At 46.0% G+C, this 17,725-nt stretch overlaps 8 protein-coding genes across 8 annotated transcripts; 3 read left to right on the top strand and 5 right to left on the bottom strand.

Moving 5' to 3' along the window:
- The first annotated feature begins 289 nt into the window (after positions 1 to 289).
- Positions 290 to 1,377, top strand: F4822DRAFT_47767 (putative 40S ribosomal protein S24). Its single transcript, XM_051463542.1, has 3 exons — positions 290 to 602; positions 712 to 959; positions 1,055 to 1,377. Exons 1-3 carry the CDS (start codon positions 520 to 522, stop codon positions 1,132 to 1,134), a joined length of 411 nt encoding a protein of 136 aa, XP_051320219.1. The 5' UTR covers positions 290 to 519; the 3' UTR covers positions 1,135 to 1,377.
- Positions 1,378 to 2,450, bottom strand: F4822DRAFT_47768 (uncharacterized protein). Its single transcript, XM_051463543.1, has one exon. The coding sequence runs from the start codon at positions 2,167 to 2,169 to the stop codon at positions 1,621 to 1,623; it is 549 nt and encodes a 182-aa protein (XP_051320218.1). The 5' UTR covers positions 2,170 to 2,450; the 3' UTR covers positions 1,378 to 1,620.
- Positions 2,451 to 3,192: 742 nt separating this feature from the next.
- Positions 3,193 to 5,286, bottom strand: F4822DRAFT_47713 (HET-domain-containing protein). Its single transcript, XM_051463540.1, has 2 exons — positions 4,550 to 5,286; positions 3,193 to 4,483 (listed from the first exon to the last, which is right to left on the bottom strand). The coding sequence occupies exons 1-2, from the start codon at positions 5,023 to 5,025 to the stop codon at positions 3,295 to 3,297; spliced, it is 1,665 nt and encodes a 554-aa protein (XP_051320217.1). The 5' UTR covers positions 5,026 to 5,286; the 3' UTR covers positions 3,193 to 3,294.
- Positions 5,287 to 7,512, bottom strand: F4822DRAFT_47754 (SGF29 tudor-like domain-containing protein). The gene is made up of 3 exons (XM_051463541.1): positions 7,290 to 7,512; positions 6,414 to 7,243; positions 5,287 to 6,353 (listed from the first exon to the last, which is right to left on the bottom strand). The coding sequence occupies exons 2-3, from the start codon at positions 6,838 to 6,840 to the stop codon at positions 5,548 to 5,550; spliced, it is 1,233 nt and encodes a 410-aa protein (XP_051320216.1). The 5' UTR covers positions 6,841 to 7,243; positions 7,290 to 7,512; the 3' UTR covers positions 5,287 to 5,547.
- Positions 7,513 to 7,796: 284 nt separating this feature from the next.
- F4822DRAFT_388181 (mannose-6-phosphate isomerase) lies at positions 7,797 to 9,654 on the top strand. Its single transcript, XM_051456868.1, has 2 exons — positions 7,797 to 8,092; positions 8,158 to 9,654. The coding sequence occupies exons 1-2, from the start codon at positions 7,943 to 7,945 to the stop codon at positions 9,373 to 9,375; spliced, it is 1,368 nt and encodes a 455-aa protein (XP_051320215.1). The 5' UTR covers positions 7,797 to 7,942; the 3' UTR covers positions 9,376 to 9,654.
- Positions 9,655 to 10,492: 838 nt separating this feature from the next.
- Positions 10,493 to 11,678, top strand: F4822DRAFT_47621 (ADP-ribosylation factor 6). Its single transcript, XM_051463539.1, has 3 exons — positions 10,493 to 11,013; positions 11,170 to 11,316; positions 11,417 to 11,678. Exons 1-3 carry the CDS (start codon positions 10,764 to 10,766, stop codon positions 11,578 to 11,580), a joined length of 561 nt encoding a protein of 186 aa, XP_051320214.1. The 5' UTR covers positions 10,493 to 10,763; the 3' UTR covers positions 11,581 to 11,678.
- A 704-nt stretch (positions 11,679 to 12,382) lies between these two features.
- F4822DRAFT_388177 (Pkinase-domain-containing protein) lies at positions 12,383 to 14,703 on the bottom strand. The gene is made up of 2 exons (XM_051456867.1): positions 14,134 to 14,703; positions 12,383 to 14,060 (listed from the first exon to the last, which is right to left on the bottom strand). Exons 1-2 carry the CDS (start codon positions 14,321 to 14,323, stop codon positions 12,769 to 12,771), a joined length of 1,482 nt encoding a protein of 493 aa, XP_051320213.1. The 5' UTR covers positions 14,324 to 14,703; the 3' UTR covers positions 12,383 to 12,768.
- A 902-nt stretch (positions 14,704 to 15,605) lies between these two features.
- On the bottom strand, positions 15,606 to 17,536 carry F4822DRAFT_388174 (actin family). Its single transcript, XM_051456866.1, has 3 exons — positions 17,282 to 17,536; positions 16,778 to 17,200; positions 15,606 to 16,717 (listed from the first exon to the last, which is right to left on the bottom strand). The coding sequence occupies exons 1-3, from the start codon at positions 17,298 to 17,300 to the stop codon at positions 15,987 to 15,989; spliced, it is 1,173 nt and encodes a 390-aa protein (XP_051320212.1). The 5' UTR covers positions 17,301 to 17,536; the 3' UTR covers positions 15,606 to 15,986.
- Between the last annotated feature and the right edge of the window lie 189 nt (positions 17,537 to 17,725).

The following is a 17,725-nucleotide window of genomic DNA, read 5'->3' as shown; positions in this document are numbered from 1 at the left end:
TATTAATCTGATCTACTTGATCTCTTCCACGAAGGCAATCCGACAATAATATGGACTGACGTGTTTAGAGATATCGGCATTGCCATTACTGAAGGTGATGTAATTGGTAGAATGGTAGAATGCCTTCTGAGCTTATGCCTCGATGAAAGAAAGGGTAAGAAAGTAGAATGTGGCTGGTGTGAGTGGGAGAGACAAATGGCTGAGTGGAGTAAATCCGTCTTATCTAATCAAATAGAAATTTGTTAGGGTTTTAACCTCGCCTACCTAAGCAACTTCCCACTTCTGTGCGCACTCTCCTCGTACAATGCCTACTAAAAAGAAGCACGGACCACAAATTTAACTCGGCTCTAGCCCCAATCACACAACACCCACTTTCGGCTGCGAAATTTCGTACAAGCCTTTCCAACTTAATCGATTTCTTCATTCAGCCAGCAACAACCAGAAATAAAAAAAAAATAATCAACACGCCAATTTCTTCGCTAGGACTGTTCATTTCAAGAATCATCCTGACCCGCGAAGATGGCTGATTCCGAGACTCCCGTTACTCTGCGAACTCGCAAGTTCATTCGCAACCCTCTCCTCGGTCGCAAGCAGATGGTCGTGTATGTCTTCTTCCTCCCGCGCCCTTCAATTACATCGATATCAGTACACTAGATTGGATTTATATCGATAATTTCTATAGAAAAGGAGTTAAGAATTAACAATTTATAGTGACATCCTCCACCCCGGCCGACCGAACATCTCCAAGGACCAACTTCGCGAGAAGCTGGCTACCCTCTACAAGGCACAGAAGGACCAGGTCTCCGTCTTCGGTCTACGAACACAATTCGGTGGTGGCAAGACGACTGGTTTCGCTCTAGTCTACGATTCTCCTGAGGCTCTGAAGAAATTCGAGCCCCAGTTCCGCCTCGTCCGTGTCGGTTTCGCCACCAAGCCCGAACGAGCATCCAGACAGCAGCGTACGTTCTTTTTTTCACTTCTTCCGCCATATCGAAACCCGAAAATATCTTGGTTCTCTTGACAAATATAGAGATACTAACATAATAATATACAGGCAAGCAGCGCAAGAACCGACAGAAGACCCTCCGGGGTACGGCCAAGGTCAAGGGTGCCAAGGCGAAGAAGGAGAAATAAACGATCGGCTTCTGGGTTTTCTGGTCTTTGCGGAGTGGGAACGGCTCGGCTTGGGCACTGGCTCTGTGCATTATACGCGGAAATGCGTCTCTACATCCTACATACTAGTCTCGGCATGGTTACTAGTAATTTTCCTCGAGGCGTGATGGAATGAATTTGATGATTTCCCCCACGATAGCATAAATCAAGGAGTTGTTCTGGCATATAATGGTTTACATTCATACGTGATAACACGGACATCTTTATTATTGGATATCTTGTTGTTTGTACTGACTGAACTGACTGTCTCGCAGTGCTATGCAGAAATAAGTATATGCTAACGATATTCCTTGCTCACACATAGCCCTATCTGCTAACTCCAAAACGCCTTTTATATCCCAAGGTATCTCATATCCCAACAGCAAGCGAATTCATAAGTCATATCACGCGTCCAAGGTATCTCCGAACCAAAACGTACCAGCGCGCGAAGCCCGCCGAACTCAGGTATCACAACCCAAGCGCCAATCCACCAGCAACGACTCCAGCCACGACACCTGCGCGCAAAGCCGCCCTACCGCCACTATCACACCGAACCCCACCAGCACCAGCATCTAATATCGGCTCGTGCCAACCACAGTGTGTTTCTAACGGGAACTCTACACAGCTCCAATACGTCGTCTGAACATATTTGATAGGAGAATCTCCAATCTCATGGAAGTTTCCTCCCGGAGGATTAAGCTCAGGTGATGGTGTGATCTCGGGGTTGTTCGCACTCCCATGTATCACAGATGTAGGCGCATCCAACGGTAAAGCAGTACTCCGCGTTTCGGCCTTGGTAACGCCTGTGCCTGCTACCTGGGGCACAGTAGAATTTGACTTAAGAAACGGTCTTGGAGATATTCCACTAGATGCGATTGTAGCAGTTGGTATCGCTACTAATGTTGTAGTTGAAGATAAAGATAGACTTGGACTCGGAGGGCTGGCGGTCCGTGGTGTTTTTAAGTAGGCTGCCTCTGCGAAATTCAGCAGGGCGATTAGGATGACGATTGCCAGCATCGTCACGAGTGAATTATGTGGTAATGTTATGTATTCTATTCCCGTGGGTAGTTTCTTGTATATCCCGAAGAGATAGCCAGTCTTCGGGGTTTCAAAAAATGGGAATATGATACGCCAAAAGAGAGCAATGCAGTATGCTGTCGAGGCCTGCTCAATAAGGGATGAATAAATAGAAAGAAGGTATCGTGTAGTTTGGCGGAGAAGGGTGACAAAGATGCAAACGATAGAAATGGGTAGTCAGCCTTGACTCAAACGCAGAAGAAATGAAAAGAAAATGCCAAAAGGCCAGTCAAGAATAAATCAAACTGCACCAACTTGCAGAATCACCTGTGGCTAATGCTATTAATAAAGGAACCCGGCCTGCTATACTCTACCAGACAATGCATCATCTATCCGATCCGACTCCATGATGCTAGCCGACATATATGTATGCACATTGACCAAAAAAACAAAGATAGAATTGGGGCAACAGCTATTGGATAATGTATTGTCTTTCATCAAAGCCTAAGTGGAAATTAACCCTTTTTGATTCATTTTCAGATAATGTTTACCTGTTGATACTCAATAGAAACAATGGCTTTGCCTTGGCGGAATAAAGAAGTCTTCTAGATGGTAATCATAGAGCCTCCTTGTGTTAGAGGTGGACCATCGAGTCTTCAAACGGCTGGCTGTGTGGCCGTTCAAGAAGCAGGCTACGGGTGGAGGTATGTCGCGGATAGGGACCGTATTGGCTGAGATGGGAGGATATGATTGGTGCGTAATGCATGCAGGGTCAAATGGGGATGCATCCTATTAAGTATTTTTTTCCCTACCCCTCAATTGTATGTCTTCTGTGAGTAATATCATATCTAGGTATTCTAGATCTACCAACCTAGCTTGTAAAATTGAATTATAGCAATTCTGAGGCATTTCAGTTCTCATTCATACCGCCAACTCATTGGGCCCCATCCCTACCTGCCTGTGTGAGGTGTTTCTTGGCGCACCCATGCGCTATTGGGTCACTGTCTAGATGCATGCAACATAGTACTTACATAGGTGGTACTATCACGAGTAAAGCCTCCCCTCTGAGATCTAGTTCCGCGTTGCCTCATATGATATTTAAAAACTTCAGAGAAAACACAATCCTTATATCAACTTCACGACTTCTGGTTCAACCCCCGCCTCCCTGGCTTCGACAATCTGACCTTCCATAACACCGCTAACATATGCATGTCCTACTAATTGGAAAGTTGAAGCATCGTCAGTGCTCATGGGCCTCAGAACGAACGGTACTTTAGATCCAAACAGTAAATAGCCCCGGTCATTAAATTTAGTACATTGAGGTGCCAAGCCGAAATAACCTCCAGTGCCATAGAAAAACCGGCGGTTTCTACAAGTATCGAAAAACAAGTTAAGCCACTGTGAATCACAGCCATCCAACGAGTCGTTATTAAGAAGCCCATCCAGAAGGGCTTGGAATTCCGTTAGCTCATCCCCACTCGGTGAACGAAGCCTTCGATTTGTGAACGCCATTAATGCGAGAGCTAGAGGAAGGGGGAATGCAGTGTAGCGCGGCTCGTCCTCTCCAGCGTAATAATTATTGATAATAGAACCCAGCCATTTCCTGACCCCGTTCCTATACTGTTGGCCCTTGTGTTCCGTTAAGATCTCGGATACCCAAGAGATACGCGCAAATTGATAGCCCGCAAGGAAGAGAGCCTCTGCCCCTCCATAACTAGATCCAGTCATGTAACTATGAACGGATTTCTTATTGTCCGCTCGGAACTGGTGATTCGCAAGCACCATTGCTTCACGATCATAGTCGAAGGGTGTGTCTAGGCGCAAAAACCACGAGGGGAAATTTCCCTGATTAAGCTCTCCAGCATGCGATACTTGATCGAGAACATCCAACCCGCCCTCCTTTTGAATCGCGAAACGAGTTGCATCACGCAAGATGTCTTTTAATGATTTACTGTAGTCGGTTGCTATTAGAGACGCTTCAAGATATTTTCCTGAATGCCCTATTGTCCGGCATAGGCCCACAATCGCAAATATCCTGTCCTTTGGTTCGGAAGTCAGGAGAACTCTTGTGGATTTTACCGAGAGGGAAATGGTCAACCCGGTAGAAGTGGCTTTGTGACCTAGTAATATAATGGCGAAGAAGATGGCGGGTTTGATAGATGGGTGAAAGGACGATGAGCCCGAGGATAAACTTTCATGTAAATACAACCATAGGGCCGCATATAGTAAGCTCTGGAGATTAATTAGAGGTTGACTACCGCAAAAGCATATATTAGACGGCGCTAGAGCAGCTTCCTGTACAACCCACAGTCGCCTAGCCTTTGTATTAGCGAGGTCTCGAGTCTTATCACATCCTCCAATATATTTAGTGAGCGCATACTTAAACCAAGCTCTTTGAAAGACTGCGGTAATCGCGTCTTCGTCAAATTCGCATTCTATAGGTTCATGTAAAATATTACCGTCGGTAAACTGCTGGGCCATGTTTTCGAGGAAGTTGGAAAAGCCATGCATCTTTTGCTCTATTTCTTTTTCTATCCCCCCGATGGAGTCGAAGGCCATGCCAGATTCTTCACTATCCTCTCCTAGGTAGACTAGATTCTGCTGTGAAAACCTATAAATATTCGACATGACAGAAGCCTGATGTCCTCGTTCTTTCAGGTCGCTTTGGTCGATACGGATGGCATCAATCCAAAGTATGCGGGGTTTGTCAGGCTTTCTCATACACCTAAGAGCCGCAACTGAACTGGCTGGTACCTCTATTACTTTTCCCGTTAACCTCGATGGAATCGCAAGCGTTGGAATCCCCCCAGCAGTACGAGATTGTTTCGTAATCAATGGCTTCGGGGTCCGGAGCATGAAAAAGTTGCGCCCTAACCACTTCAAACCCCTCCCCCGAGAAGACTTCAAGTAGTCGCATCTCCCTCTTACGAGTAAGAGAGCGATATAAGGATAGATGCGATAAAGATTCTAGGTTATTCATAGCGGCCTATCCTAAGTAGTAATTTACAAAAATCTACAATAAGTTTCCTAACCTCAAGCAAGGCTCGCGCATGGTCGAAGGCGGCCTCTCTACTTAGTTACCAATAAACATAAAACGCATGTTTAATGGATGCCTAAGGAATCAACCCTTTACTTTTCCGTTGATCGACCGACGCCGACATGATGACATAATCTAGCCGTGATAGTGGCTGCATTTAATTAATTATTGCTATACGCCAGCGAAACTCAAGGGCTAAACTCGTACTCCGCACGCCCTCTTGAATTTGATATCAGCGATCATACGCCCCGCCCAAGCCAGTAACTCCGGATCATGCCCTGCCCTACCCTACCATATCAACTACCTAACTTCCTAGCCAAATTCAGCAAAACCACGCACCCTTAACCTCGATATTCCACCACGTGCCGACGTGTGACAGCTTGCATGGTATTACTACTTTCCTCGCCCTCGAACTTCAGGTTAACCTTGCCGTCGCCGTCCATCCCTATGACTTCAGCTTTATAGAATGTAGTCGTGTTAGGATAAAGGGCCAGCACAGTCTTACCCGTTTCTAGGGGTGGAAGTACGGTTCCTTCTTTAGGGATGAGAATCATGCTGCTAGCGCTGGTACGGAAGTCCTTCTGGTGGCCGTTCTCATCTACATCAGCGTCGAGAACCCTGTATCGCCTTGACTTGCCTTCGCCGCGCACGTCTTGCACTATGCCTAGTATCCAGTCCGTCTGCTCGTTGTTGACTGGCTTAGGTTTGAACGCGACCTCATCATCCTTGGCGAATGTCTGCTTAGAACGGATGGAGCTGGCGGCTGTTCCGGTCTGTGGCTCAGCACTACCTGCTTTGGCTGCCGGAGTAGAGCGATCTAATCGAGGTGGTACGGAATCACGGTCGCCCCTGCTACCGGCGCCACCACCCATACGGCGAGGCACAGCTGGGTTTGGTGAGGGTACGGAGGATTCGCCAGAGCCGTCAAAATCATATAAGGAAGACGCAGCTGCGGCCGATTCCTTATTGCGTTGTGTTGATGATCGAGATGTGTTTACTTCTTGTTGGTCTTCTTTGGCCTTTTGAACGGCACGTAATACTTTTAGCTTCTCAATTGTCTCTGTGAGAATCTGACTGGCTGTATCATTTTGCCTTACACCCTTGCGAAAGAGCTTGTCAAGCTCATTGTAATCTTCTGCCGTGATAGCTGGCACAATTGGTTAGAATATCTATGCGACGAGAAGGTAGAAAATGAAATTGAACTTACAGTTATTCTCCCTCTTCTCTGCCATTAGTTTTTCTTGATTTCGAATATCAAGGACAGTCTGGTTGCTTAGATTGAATGCATCAGCTGCGCCGGGGATCTTTTCCTTGATATCCTTCCACATGCCTAACTCTTCGCCATGCTCGCCGATTTCGCTATTGCGATTGGGTCCTCTTCGTTGACTTCCCCTAGAAGACATTCTGCGTGGATTTTCCTCCTCGGGCTCAGGTGGTAAAATGATGGCTCTAGTTTCAGAGTTTCTCGACTCTAACCGTCGCGGTTGGTCTTGATCTTGATCCTGAGTAACCGAGCTTCGAGAAGTTGTTGTGGAACCTCGACGTCGGCGGGGACTAACAGGATCGTCCCAAGCCTGACCTAGACTACTGGCAAGTTTATTTAAATTTCTTTTAGTTTTTTTGTCAGCTCCCATATTCGTAGCGGCGTAGAATATGAATCGATGATGATGTGATGAGAAAATAAGAGGAGGATGAAAGCCAATTGAGACTTTCTTAGGTGATATATGGACCCGCACATATGTAGTTAATTTTATGAGGACAAGGAATAAAAAAGTGAACAGTGTTGTTGTATTTTATTACGGCGTTCATTATTTTTGTTTTGTATGTGTTTTTGTTAGGAGACGGAGTGCGGAAGAAATAACCTACTGGGTATCCGGATCAAGGCCGGAGGGAAAGTAACGACGACTACCTACTTTAGTCGGCAAAGGTAGGAAAGGTGAGAGGTGGGAGGAAAACCAGCGGGAAGTGGATCACTTAGCACCGGAAAGCGAGGTGAAGGAACGAAGGTGAGAGATTCCCGAAAAAGTCGGAAGCTACCTAAGTCAGGTCAGGCTAAGGTAGGTACGATGGGTACGATGGGTACCTGAGGAAGGGGGGTGGTTGTTTGCGAAATGAGTCGTTGCGACAACGCCGCCTGTTATATGAAGAGTGAATAAAAATCATTGGGGATGATAAGACGCGAAATTTTCATTGCGTTTGTAACTAAATCTCAACAAGTAAAAGTGTAATAATCATCTTAAATTCAACGTTGATGTTTGGACATTGAGTTCTTTGATGATAGCCGAACTGGATGATACGCTAATTTGGGTCGGCGTTTACAATTTACAAGTCTCGTTGGAAGTGGCTGGGGTTTTGTGTGTTGTGGCTGGGAAGTTGCTTCTTACTCAAAAGGGAAGTATCCCTGTGTCACATTGATTGATTGATAGATAGCACGTGGTGCAACGTGGGGCTACGAACTGCAAATTCAAAATGTTCAGCATCATCCACCTTAAGCTGCAGGTTACACAGCGGGGTAACTGCCCCCACCTTTGGTGCTTTTATCACCTCGAATTCTATTCGATCACTCTAATTTATTTTCTGTCTAGCTAAACTTTGGTAAGCATTAAGTGTTTCTGTTTATGCCGAACTGACAAGGAGAGCTTCCTTACTCTTAAATTAATTCAACATTGCGCTATTCCTTACTCAATTCCACCACAAACACCGTTACCTACCCCATACTTCAGTGATCTTAAAAAAATGGTACTACCTATTCCTTTGATTCGACTCCAATGTGGAGTGAACTCCTACGATTGGGGAAAGATTGGATCAGATTCCGCCGCAGCCAAATTTGCCGCAGCAACACCTTCCGATACTCTGAGCATCCAATCAGATAAGCCGTATGCCGAGGTGCGTCTTCCACTGCTAAGATCTAAGCAATCCGATCGCTAATTTTGGGCATATTACTTTGCTAGTTATGGATGGGCACTCATCCTTCAAATCCCTCTAAAGACCTCGAGACCGGCCGAACGCTGCTTGACCTAGTCGAAGCCAACCAAGCTCTTCTAGCCCCCTCGGTGAAGGCCAGATATGGCAACAAGCTACCTTTTCTCTTCAAGGTACTCTCTATAAACAAGGCTCTTTCCATACAAGCACATCCGAACAAGAAGCTCGCCGAACAACTACATGCCAGAGATCCTAAGAACTACCCCGATGATAACCATAAACCCGAGATGGCTATTGCCATCACTGAATTCGAAGGCCTATGCGGATTTCGTCCGCTCTCAGAAATCGCTCATTTCCTATCCTCCGTATCTGCTCTTCGACAATTGGTTGGTGAAGATGCCGCTAAGTCTTTTATTGCTACTGTTCGAGGCCAAGAAAGTGATGCTTCCTCCGAATCTACAACCCAAAACAAAAGAGCCCTTCAATCCGCTTTTGCTGCTCTCATGAAGTCCTCACAAGAAGATGTAGCGACAGCAGCTAAAGCGCTCGTCTCAGAAGCTGAAAGCAAAGGAAGTGAATTTGCAGATGGTGGAATTGAATCTACGAGTGGAGAGGTCATGTCCGAATTGGTGACTCGACTAAACAAGCAATTTCCCGACGACGTTGGTTTGTTCGTTTTATTCTTCCTCAATTACGTGCAGCTTTCGCCTGGCGAAGCCCTCTTCTTGAAGGCGGATGATATTCATGCTTATGTGTCGGGAGATATCATTGAGTGCATGGCTGCCAGCGACAATGTCGTACGAGCTGGTTTCACACCAAAGTTCAAGGATGTGCAAACATTAGTTGATCTACTGACATACAATTATGCCCCAATTGAGGAACAGAAGATGTCACCCACCGAATACCCTTATGTAGTGCTAAACCGCACTGCATATAGCTCTGGCTCAGAAGCAACACTATATGACCCTCCCATCGATGAGTTTAGCGTCATCAGAACGGTTCTTAACGGTGATGGATCTAAGGCCACCTTTGATCCTATTGACGGACCGAGTATTGTTATCTGCACTGGAGGCAAGGGCAAGATAACAGTGGGAGCTAAGACCGAGGAGATAAAGGAAGGTTATGTCTACTTTGTTGGTGCTACTGCAGAGTTGATCCTCGAGTCTCAAGGTGGCCAAGATGATTCCTTCACAACCTTCAAGGCATTCTGCGAAGTGGAGGATCATAGCAATGGGGCCCAGCTATAATTTCTGCCTGCCCAAGTCAGTATTGACTGAAGATGGGATGGCATATGGGAACACCATAATCCATAATATTGATGTATGAAACAACCATGAGACAGTTCTCATAAGGATTAAAGAATGGATTATGTTGTGGACAGGCTTCGTACATCACCATTCATCTCATGCTTGATTTTAGAGATATCCAAAAAAGCAATTAATTATGGAGTTATTCTAAACGAAATTCTTTGAGATGATTCTTTTTTACCGTAGGTGTGGTCAAGCGTTTCTATCATCTAGTATTGAGTATCAGTTATATTAATGTCTTGACGTAAGGTATATTATAGTACCTAGGTATGTATACTAGTACGTGCCCCTTTTCTCGATTTGCTTGCTACCTAAAGTTGCTTGTTCGTTCAGTAGACAGGCAGGTACCTATGACATTAATTGATTGAAATGGCCTAAGCGTTCCTAAATAGCCAATCAGATTGTATGGTTTATTTTCCGTCGCTTCCCGAGATCAGCTTCGCAGATGTCTTATCAATGTACCTAGGTAGATACCTTTCGGTACCTGTCAGGGGAAACCGTTTATCTAACCTAATTGAGTATTTGGAACGTTTCTAGCGCAATGCTTTTTAGCGTAACTTGTAGCGTGTAGGGGAATGAACGTTGACGGTTATAGGCAGTTATAGGCGCTATAACTGCCCCTAAGATGCAGCGGAAATTGAAACATTTAGTGATGATCTAAGGACTAGGATTGTTTTTTGTACGGGGGGTCCTGGCGCAACTTTAATGTTTCATTTAATCTTCCACGTTTGGAAATCAACACGACAAACTATTTTTTTTCTTCTCCCTCTCTCTCTCTTCTTTTGACCTTGTCACCTTGTCACCTTGTTCAGTCTAATTTTCCCTCCTTTTACTCACATTCCCTCATACATTGACCGTGCATGTGTCAATCTCGGAAATTGTAAATTTAACCTATTTTTAATCCTACCTAGTTCACACTTACGGATACGGAGCAAGGTACTGTTTACGCGCGAATACCCTACCACCCTCCCATCGGTACATACCTCCGTCTTCCGTTCGTAACGAAACACCCCCTTTGACGATACGATTGCTACGAGAGACAGAGTGGTTTCAACCAATTACTGTGTCTGCCACTTGCGAATCAACCAATAACGACGTGTTGGGTTGCAAATCGCCGTTTTACTTACCATCCTCCCTCCATCCAAGCCTCACATGTTAATAAACCCGACGACATAACATACTCCTTATAACCACACCACTACATTTCAACTAAGTTTGCGACGCGAATTGACTATACGGGCGACTCGATATAAACAACAAGCGACGACGTCAATCAGGTTTCTCCTATTCTAACTCATATCCCCTGACCAAAATCAACAAAAGTCAACATGGGGGGTCAACTCTCCAAGATGATGGGCAAGATCTTCGGATCGAAAGAAATGCGATTGTTGATGTTGGGTCTTGATGCTGCCGGAAAGACTACTATCCTCTACAAGCTTAAGCTCGGTCAAGATGTAACTACTATTCCTACCGTCGGCTTCAACGTCGAGACAGTTACCTACAAGAATGTCAAGTTCAACGTATGGGATGTTGGTGGTCAAGACAAGATTCGTCCCTTATGGAGACATTACTTCAGCGGTAAGTGCACATTATTGTTACTTGGAGTGCCCCTTTGATACCATTTTATTCTACATTACTATGGATCGCCTGGTGGGGGAAGTCGACACAGATATGAGCTTGGATTATATCTTCATCGGAAATGTTGAGAGACGTGCTAATATGATGCGCAAATAGGAACCCAAGGTTTAATCTTCGTCATCGACTCTTCCGACCGCGCTCGAATGGATGAGGCGAGACAAGAACTACACCGAATTATCAACGACAGAGAAATGAAGGATAGTTTACTTCTAGTATTTGCCAACAAGCAGGATATCACCGATGGTATGTATTACATAGAACCCCTTTTCTCAATCTACTCGGACCATCTCTGGGATGGTATGGTCAATGGTATTACAGCAGCTAATATTTGATTCCCCTATAGCTCTAAAACCCCAAGAAGTAACCGAGGCGCTGCAGTTGTCGAAGTTGAAGGATAAGATCTGGTATGTGGTACCTAGTTGTGCTACAACGGGTGAGGGTTTATTGGAGGGTCTGGCGTGGCTTTCGAACAATGTCAAGGCTCCTCCTACACCAGCCAAGAAATAGGGCTTCTGAGTTGTTGTTTCCTTTGATACCCTTGCTTTGTTTTTGATCTAGAACAATACCCTCTCTATACGCCACCGAGGAGAATGGATGGCAACGGCCGAGCCATGATCGTCCATCAACTCGGGGAGGCTTTATACGACCCCCTTAATAACATGAAGAGATTGGTTCGGGCTAGGATGCTCTTTGCGCTATACGATGAAGATAAAGGTGTATTGCTTCGTTGGTAGGGTGGTTGAATCCGTGTGCGCATTTTCGAAGAGTTTTTTTGCTTTGCCATTGAAGAAACGGGTGTGGATAGCATTGCGACGGAGCGATCGGTTACATTTACCATACCCTAATATATCGCCTGTCTCCAGTTTACGTTCCATCTCACTAGTTGCGAGTGCGAAGTTAAGAGAAGAGATAATGGCGCGCGAACCGCTATAATTAACACGTCTATACCAGTTTAAGTAGACGGTAGCTATGCTCGAGTCGAATCGAAATGGATATACCCAACCAGTGTTACTGCACCCGACCAACCTCTTCTCCGTTTCCGAAGTTTCTAGTTTTAATTTCTTGGTCACGAATTTCCCTCATGATACGAACCGGACGGTCTTAGCGAATGGATTGGTAGGATAAGGAAGAGGAAAGGAACGTTGGGTGGTGGAATATCCATGTTGTCCCGAATTAATATCAGAGAGTGGCGGAATAGAAGGTGGATCGGTGTCGAGTGTCTTGGATTCTTTGTTGGATATTATTATTGTAATACTGGTAGCTTTACTCGCCCATTACTTGGTGAGTTTTTGAGGCACCTATTAATTTCGCTTCGTATTGAGTAATGAAATAGATTATAACTAATATTGGGCTTTGATTTGATGACGTTGTGAACTCCGTGTTATAGCTCGAGAATAGAGATTGAAGTCATCGCAAGGTTTAGTATCATGTAGAATATCCATTCCTAAATGCTATGTTGTGATTATTACCAGAACGCCTTAAATATGGCAGGTCAACAGACGCAATGCGATGCGACGCCTATTGAGGTCATTCCAGAGTTGCCATACTAAACCCATCAACTCCGCCTTATAGCGCCATTGCTCCATTATGAATCCCTTTCCTAGAAACCATACTCCCGTAATTCTAAATAATAAACCAAACTAAGAACCGTTCTCCCATTCTGCTCTTACCTACCTCGCCAGACTAAAATAAGACCTACCCGTCCTTAACCCTCTTAACAGGCCTAACCATACTATCATCCGGCAGACCAGAGCGTTTCGTGCCAGGTAGACTCGCCGTCCTAATATCGTTATCGTCCTGACTAACTCGGCGCTGCGGATAGGTCGCCTTAATACCATCGAAACAACCGGCCGTTACCGCAATCCCGCCTCCGCCACTAGTTGCTTGGAAAAACGGATGTTGAAGAGCTTGGGCGGCTGTGAGTCGACGCTCGGGGTCGTATTCTAGGAGGCCGGCGAGGAGCTTGTATCCTTCTGCTCCTAAGGCCGCGAGGCTACCGTTCGAGCTTGGTGACGAGGTAGATGAGTGCGCGCCAATGGTGCTATAATACCATTTCTCGAGATGGCTTGTCGCCGCAGCGGATTTACTGTGGTGGTGATGATGTCCATGGTGGCCGTGATGACCTGGGTGAAGCATTGGGGGTTGTAACATGTTAAGATTATTGTACTCCGGCATGCTGACTAAATAAGGCCACCGCTCTTTAGTAGGCATGCCCATTATATCGACAATTTTCTGCATCTGGTTGCGCTGGAATGGGACGGTCTTTTTGTCCATCTTGGCTTCTTCCCCCTTGAATATGGGCCGTAACGAGAGAAGTTCGGCGAAGATGCATCCGATGGCCCACATGTCGATTGCGGGCGTGTAGTGCCGGCTACCTAGGAGTAATTCAGGTGCGCGATACCATATTGTCACGACGACCTTATCACCACTCCAGAGAGAATGCAACGGCTTGTGGAAGAGCCGCGCCAATCCCAAGTCACCAATCTTGACCTGTCCGGTAGAAGTTACCATGATATTGGCAGGCTTAAGATCGCGGTGTAACACCCAATTGCTGTGAAGATATTGACACCCGTTAAGTAGTTGAAACATGATGCTTTTGACGGTAGAAGGTGGTATGCTGTGGCGAGGCTGTTGGGTATGGTGGTGAATGATCTGGAGTAAATCGTGCTCGGCGTATTCAAACACCATGAAAATACACTTATCCTCAAGGATAATTTCGATGAGACGGATAACATTGTCGTGCTTCAGTTCGGAACATAATGCCATCTCACGTACCGCCGATTGAGAGATACCTGAGTATTGGATCTGTTCGCCCTCCTTGTCGGGCTTGAACTTCTTGATAGCGAATTCGCCAGGCTGATTATGCCGGCTGATGGCCTTGTACACCCGGCCATAGGTTCCGCTACTGATGAAGCCGATGACCTTGTACTTGTCGACTACCCTGACCTTGGACTGGTAACCCACATTCCCACCTCTATCGTTGGGATCTGCATGCGGGGGTTAGTATTGCCGACATGCCTGTTGCTATTAATAATACGAGAAAGGAGAAAGCCAAAGTACATTGATTGCGGAACGGAGAAACATGCGGTTGGAAAGCGGGCGTTAACAAATGATTTCCCGCCCTTGGTTCTAGGGACTTGAGAAGAGAGAGGCCCGCGTTTGCAGGGCCGCGAGACATCCTGTCTTGCTCCTCCTGTAACTGTATCCGACGGTTCCACATAGGATTATTGATGCCATTCCCAAGCACCATAATTATATGGTGCTTTTTGGGGAATGAAAACGAGATAGATTTAAAAAGAAAAGGGTGAAATTTTATGAATACGAAGTAAGAGCTGCCATGGCAAGTTTCGCCGGCGATAAATATTCAGCGGCACAGTATTCGCCGAAGCTGAATAAAGTCCGAAGGCCACCAATCAGATGATAGCTTGGATCGTGAGATAGGCAAAGAAAATGTAAGCCAAGAAAGAAAGGAGAAAAAAAAAGTTGGGTCGGTGCTGAGTAGACAAGCGAGTAACCGAAAGACAAGCAAAAGAGATTACTAAAACCAACATGATACAACTGATGGGTGGAAAAATAATGTGTAATATAAGACCTGTCTACTACGTACCTTCAAACGCCGCTTGTACACTTCGCTTAAGAGTTTGGTTCCGCGCAGAAGCCGAAGCCGGTCCCGAGGCCCCCGAGGAAGGATTAGTGAGACTCATTGTTCTATTTGATCTTGTTTGATTTGATTGCTCGTTTGTTCAGCTGCCTGTAGGTATGCCGTCCCGTCCTGCCGTGCTTGTGTACTTGTGTGTAATGGTTGGGGTCAGAGCTTCTGGCTAGCTACCTAGGTTAGTCAGATCCAGATATTGTCTAGATCCAGACCCAGATTCAGATCCAGCCAAGCCAAGCCAGCGAGCCAGCGAGCGAGAGAGAAAAGAGAGAAGCGAGGAGGGATCAGGCGTGCGTCCGGTGGGTTTTCCCGGCAGGTTCGGGTGAGATGAGACAGGTCTCTTCTCCCTCAACTCGCACTGGCACTCACACTCGCTCTCCTACTCACTGGGACTCCCAGAAATGGCGGGATCTTCCATGCGCCTAAGCGTTTTTGACTCTATGATGTGTCGGTGTGTTCGTGTGGAAGTGAGATGAGACGTTCCCCGTATTGGTTAGGTCCCAAAATTTGGAGAAAAAAGGTCGGGCGAGTCTCGGATAGCAAGCAAATAGGTATGAGTTATGAAGGTTGGTCTGACTGGACACAAGGAATATCACGGGTTGGGGGTTTTGAGCGTGTTCCTGTCGGATAGCCAGTCGTTGTGCTTGTTTGTTGTATTCGGCTGCGGCGACTCGTCACAGTGTTGCGTGACTAAGGAGCTGACGGTGTTTCGATTTTTATCAAATGATGACAATTAAATATGACGTAAAACCAAGAAAAAGCAAGAACGGGTCAAAAATTTGATATCCAAACCAATAGGAAGGATGAATGATGTTTAAAGTTGTTGAATTGTTGTGAGTTGTTTACTCATCGCGGGATCTATTGAATGTTGTATTGAGGCAAGAAAGAGAGATAGATTGAGCTTCTGAGGCTTGGAGGTATCTAATTGAGTAATGTGGCTAGTGTATATGTGGCGCAGTCACCCCCTGGCTGAAGATATTCCTCCCTTATGAGACGTGCCAACTTATTGTAAGACATGATGATAATATTCAGTAATACATAAATGTTTAAATTGTCGGACATATATACTTATCTCGGTTTCATATGTCATGATTATGGCTTAGTAAAAACTCGTGTGAAGAAAAAGACACGACACGCCTTGAGCTGAAAATCCATTTTAAAATCATTTTTGCTACAACTTCGTAAACTCCATGATCATCGAATTCTAAGCACAACAAACCCCCTTCGATTGACTGCCCACTCGCAAAACATTCAGTTTCTATCGGGGTCCTAGCTTTTCTAGAATTCTTGGCCCTTGTTCCGCCCATTCTTGCTGTGTAATCCACATGCTCTCCTTGTCGGCCATAATATTCGCCAACACTGCACCACCCAAGAATACCATATGTCGGCGACGAGGAGGGTCTTCTATCCTCACCTTGAACTTGTTTAGTCGTTCGGGGTTTCCACCAAGTACACGCGTAAGCCATAGTTGTTTGAGTTCTTTTTCCAACCGCGACGGTAGACCGGGGTACATGCTACTACCACCAGATAGGACGATGGCTTTAAAAAGGGAGGAACGGACATCGACGTCGGCGGCTTGGATAGTGTTGAAGAGGAATTCTGCGATACCGGGCTGTTCGCAGTCTACCAAATGGGGTTGGAAGAGACATTCAGGGGCCTCGAAACGCTCGCTACCTACACGAATTACTCGGCCGTCGGGAAGGGTGTAGCTCTCCACCAGCACTGTAGTGTCCTCACTAAGGCGCTTATCCAGTTCTAGGTCGTATGATACGTAGCAAAGCTTCTCCTTAATCTGTCGGACGGTTTCGAAATCGGCCGTTCGGTTGAGTGCGTAACCTCTCCTTAGTAGTAAGGCAATAAGGTTACGAGTTACGTCTCGACCAGCGACATCGAGTCTTCGAGTAAGGTGGTTTAGTACGACAGATTCGTAAACGGGGACAATGTGCGTAACTCCATCACCGGAGTCGACGACGACACCGGAGCTCAGACCTATTTTTGTGTTAATTTAATTGACATTTCCGGAAAATCCCCAAGCTACGGGGAATATACCTTGTGCATATAGAGCTAGCACAGCCTGAATAGCCACGTAAACACCCCCGAAGCCATAGCGCTCAAACATGACTTCGCACATTTGTTCTCGGTTCTTCAGGGGGTTCATCGGAGGTTCGGTAAGCAGGATCTTGCGCCCTCTCGGGTCGATCTTCATCTTCTCGTAGAACGTATAATCCCATAGGTGTTGCATGTCATCCCACTTCTTCACAATCCCATTCTCCATGGGATAGGATATCTGAAGCATGGTTCGCGCCGCGGCGGCCTCGTCACCGCACATGATATCTTTAAGAACGATGTCATTGTCGCTGTTTCTCTCTTCGGTTCGTAGGATGGGTCGGCCGACGATAGATGGGTATTGAAATTCGGGGAAGTTCTGTGCAGCGTATCCAACTTTTAGGAAACCAGTACCTCCATCGAGAACTGTTCTTAATTGTTAGATATTAAGAAGCTCGAGCTGGCAAGGCACGCGAGGTAAATGAATGGTAAGGATTTACTACTCACCGATAGGAGGAGCAGCCATGATTTAATAATCCTTCTGCCGGTAAGAGGCAGGCCGTACACGTTTGGCAAAGGGAAATGAATTCGGGAGAGGAATTGGCGTCAAATCGTGTAGGCTGCTTCGGTAGACGAGGCTACCGATATAGTTAGGTAGCTTCAAGATGGAATGGCGGGGTTAGGGTGATTTTTGGAGGTTTGAGGCGTTCGTCAGTTTCAATGCAACAATTCGATGGGCGCAGTTTAGGGTGGACAGTGAACAGTGAACAATTGGGGAAGCCTAGCAGCTCAGGCTAGGGGGTACAGAATTGAGGCTGTGTCGAGTCTGACGTTTATTTGTGGCTTATTACCCCACTATTACAGTAGCTAAGTACCTAGGTACCTGCGTATATTCCAGTGAAGAACCGTGATAAGAGCTGAGGAATTATCATCAGGTGATACCCCTCCTTG

This window comes from Hypoxylon trugodes (genome assembly GCF_022578975.1).
Source record: "Hypoxylon trugodes strain CBS 135444 unplaced genomic scaffold F4822scaffold_1, whole genome shotgun sequence".
Classification (NCBI taxonomy): domain Eukaryota; kingdom Fungi; phylum Ascomycota; class Sordariomycetes; order Xylariales; family Hypoxylaceae; genus Hypoxylon; species Hypoxylon trugodes.
Note: the sequence above shows the minus strand (reverse complement) of the source record. Positions and strands in the feature narration are given on the sequence as shown.

What these genes read in the sequence shown, in the direction of transcription:
- F4822DRAFT_47767 (XM_051463542.1), top strand. Translation starts at nt 520, where the DNA reads ATGGCTGATTCCGAGACTCCCGTTACTCTGCGAACTCGCAAGTTCATT. An exon ending in GGTCGCAAGCAGATGGTCGT is followed by an intron (nt 603 to 711) that starts GTATGTCTTCTT and finishes AACAATTTATAG; the next exon opens with TGACATCCTCCACCCCGGCC. An exon ending in ACGAGCATCCAGACAGCAGC is followed by an intron (nt 960 to 1,054) that starts GTACGTTCTTTT and finishes AATAATATACAG; the next exon opens with GCAAGCAGCGCAAGAACCGA.
- F4822DRAFT_47768 (XM_051463543.1), bottom strand. Translation starts at nt 2,169, where the DNA reads ATGCTGGCAATCGTCATCCTAATCGCCCTGCTGAATTTCGCAGAGGCA.
- F4822DRAFT_47713 (XM_051463540.1), bottom strand. Translation starts at nt 5,025, where the DNA reads ATGCTCCGGACCCCGAAGCCATTGATTACGAAACAATCTCGTACTGCT. An exon ending in TTTCAAAGAGCTTGGTTTAA is followed by an intron (nt 4,484 to 4,549) that starts GTATGCGCTCAC and finishes TACAAAGGCTAG; the next exon opens with GCGACTGTGGGTTGTACAGG.
- F4822DRAFT_47754 (XM_051463541.1), bottom strand. Translation starts at nt 6,840, where the DNA reads ATGGGAGCTGACAAAAAAACTAAAAGAAATTTAAATAAACTTGCCAGT. An exon ending in AGAGAAGAGGGAGAATAACT is followed by an intron (nt 6,354 to 6,413) that starts GTAAGTTCAATT and finishes CAATTGTGCCAG; the next exon opens with CTATCACGGCAGAAGATTAC.
- F4822DRAFT_388181 (XM_051456868.1), top strand. Translation starts at nt 7,943, where the DNA reads ATGGTACTACCTATTCCTTTGATTCGACTCCAATGTGGAGTGAACTCC. An exon ending in CAGATAAGCCGTATGCCGAG is followed by an intron (nt 8,093 to 8,157) that starts GTGCGTCTTCCA and finishes TTACTTTGCTAG; the next exon opens with TTATGGATGGGCACTCATCC.
- F4822DRAFT_47621 (XM_051463539.1), top strand. Translation starts at nt 10,764, where the DNA reads ATGGGGGGTCAACTCTCCAAGATGATGGGCAAGATCTTCGGATCGAAA. An exon ending in ATGGAGACATTACTTCAGCG is followed by an intron (nt 11,014 to 11,169) that starts GTAAGTGCACAT and finishes ATGCGCAAATAG; the next exon opens with GAACCCAAGGTTTAATCTTC. An exon ending in CAAGCAGGATATCACCGATG is followed by an intron (nt 11,317 to 11,416) that starts GTATGTATTACA and finishes ATTCCCCTATAG; the next exon opens with CTCTAAAACCCCAAGAAGTA.
- F4822DRAFT_388177 (XM_051456867.1), bottom strand. Translation starts at nt 14,323, where the DNA reads ATGGTGCTTGGGAATGGCATCAATAATCCTATGTGGAACCGTCGGATA. An exon ending in TTCTCCGTTCCGCAATCAAT is followed by an intron (nt 14,061 to 14,133) that starts GTACTTTGGCTT and finishes CCCCGCATGCAG; the next exon opens with ATCCCAACGATAGAGGTGGG.
- F4822DRAFT_388174 (XM_051456866.1), bottom strand. An exon ending in GCTAGCTCTATATGCACAAG is followed by an intron (nt 16,718 to 16,777) that starts GTATATTCCCCG and finishes ACACAAAAATAG; the next exon opens with GTCTGAGCTCCGGTGTCGTC.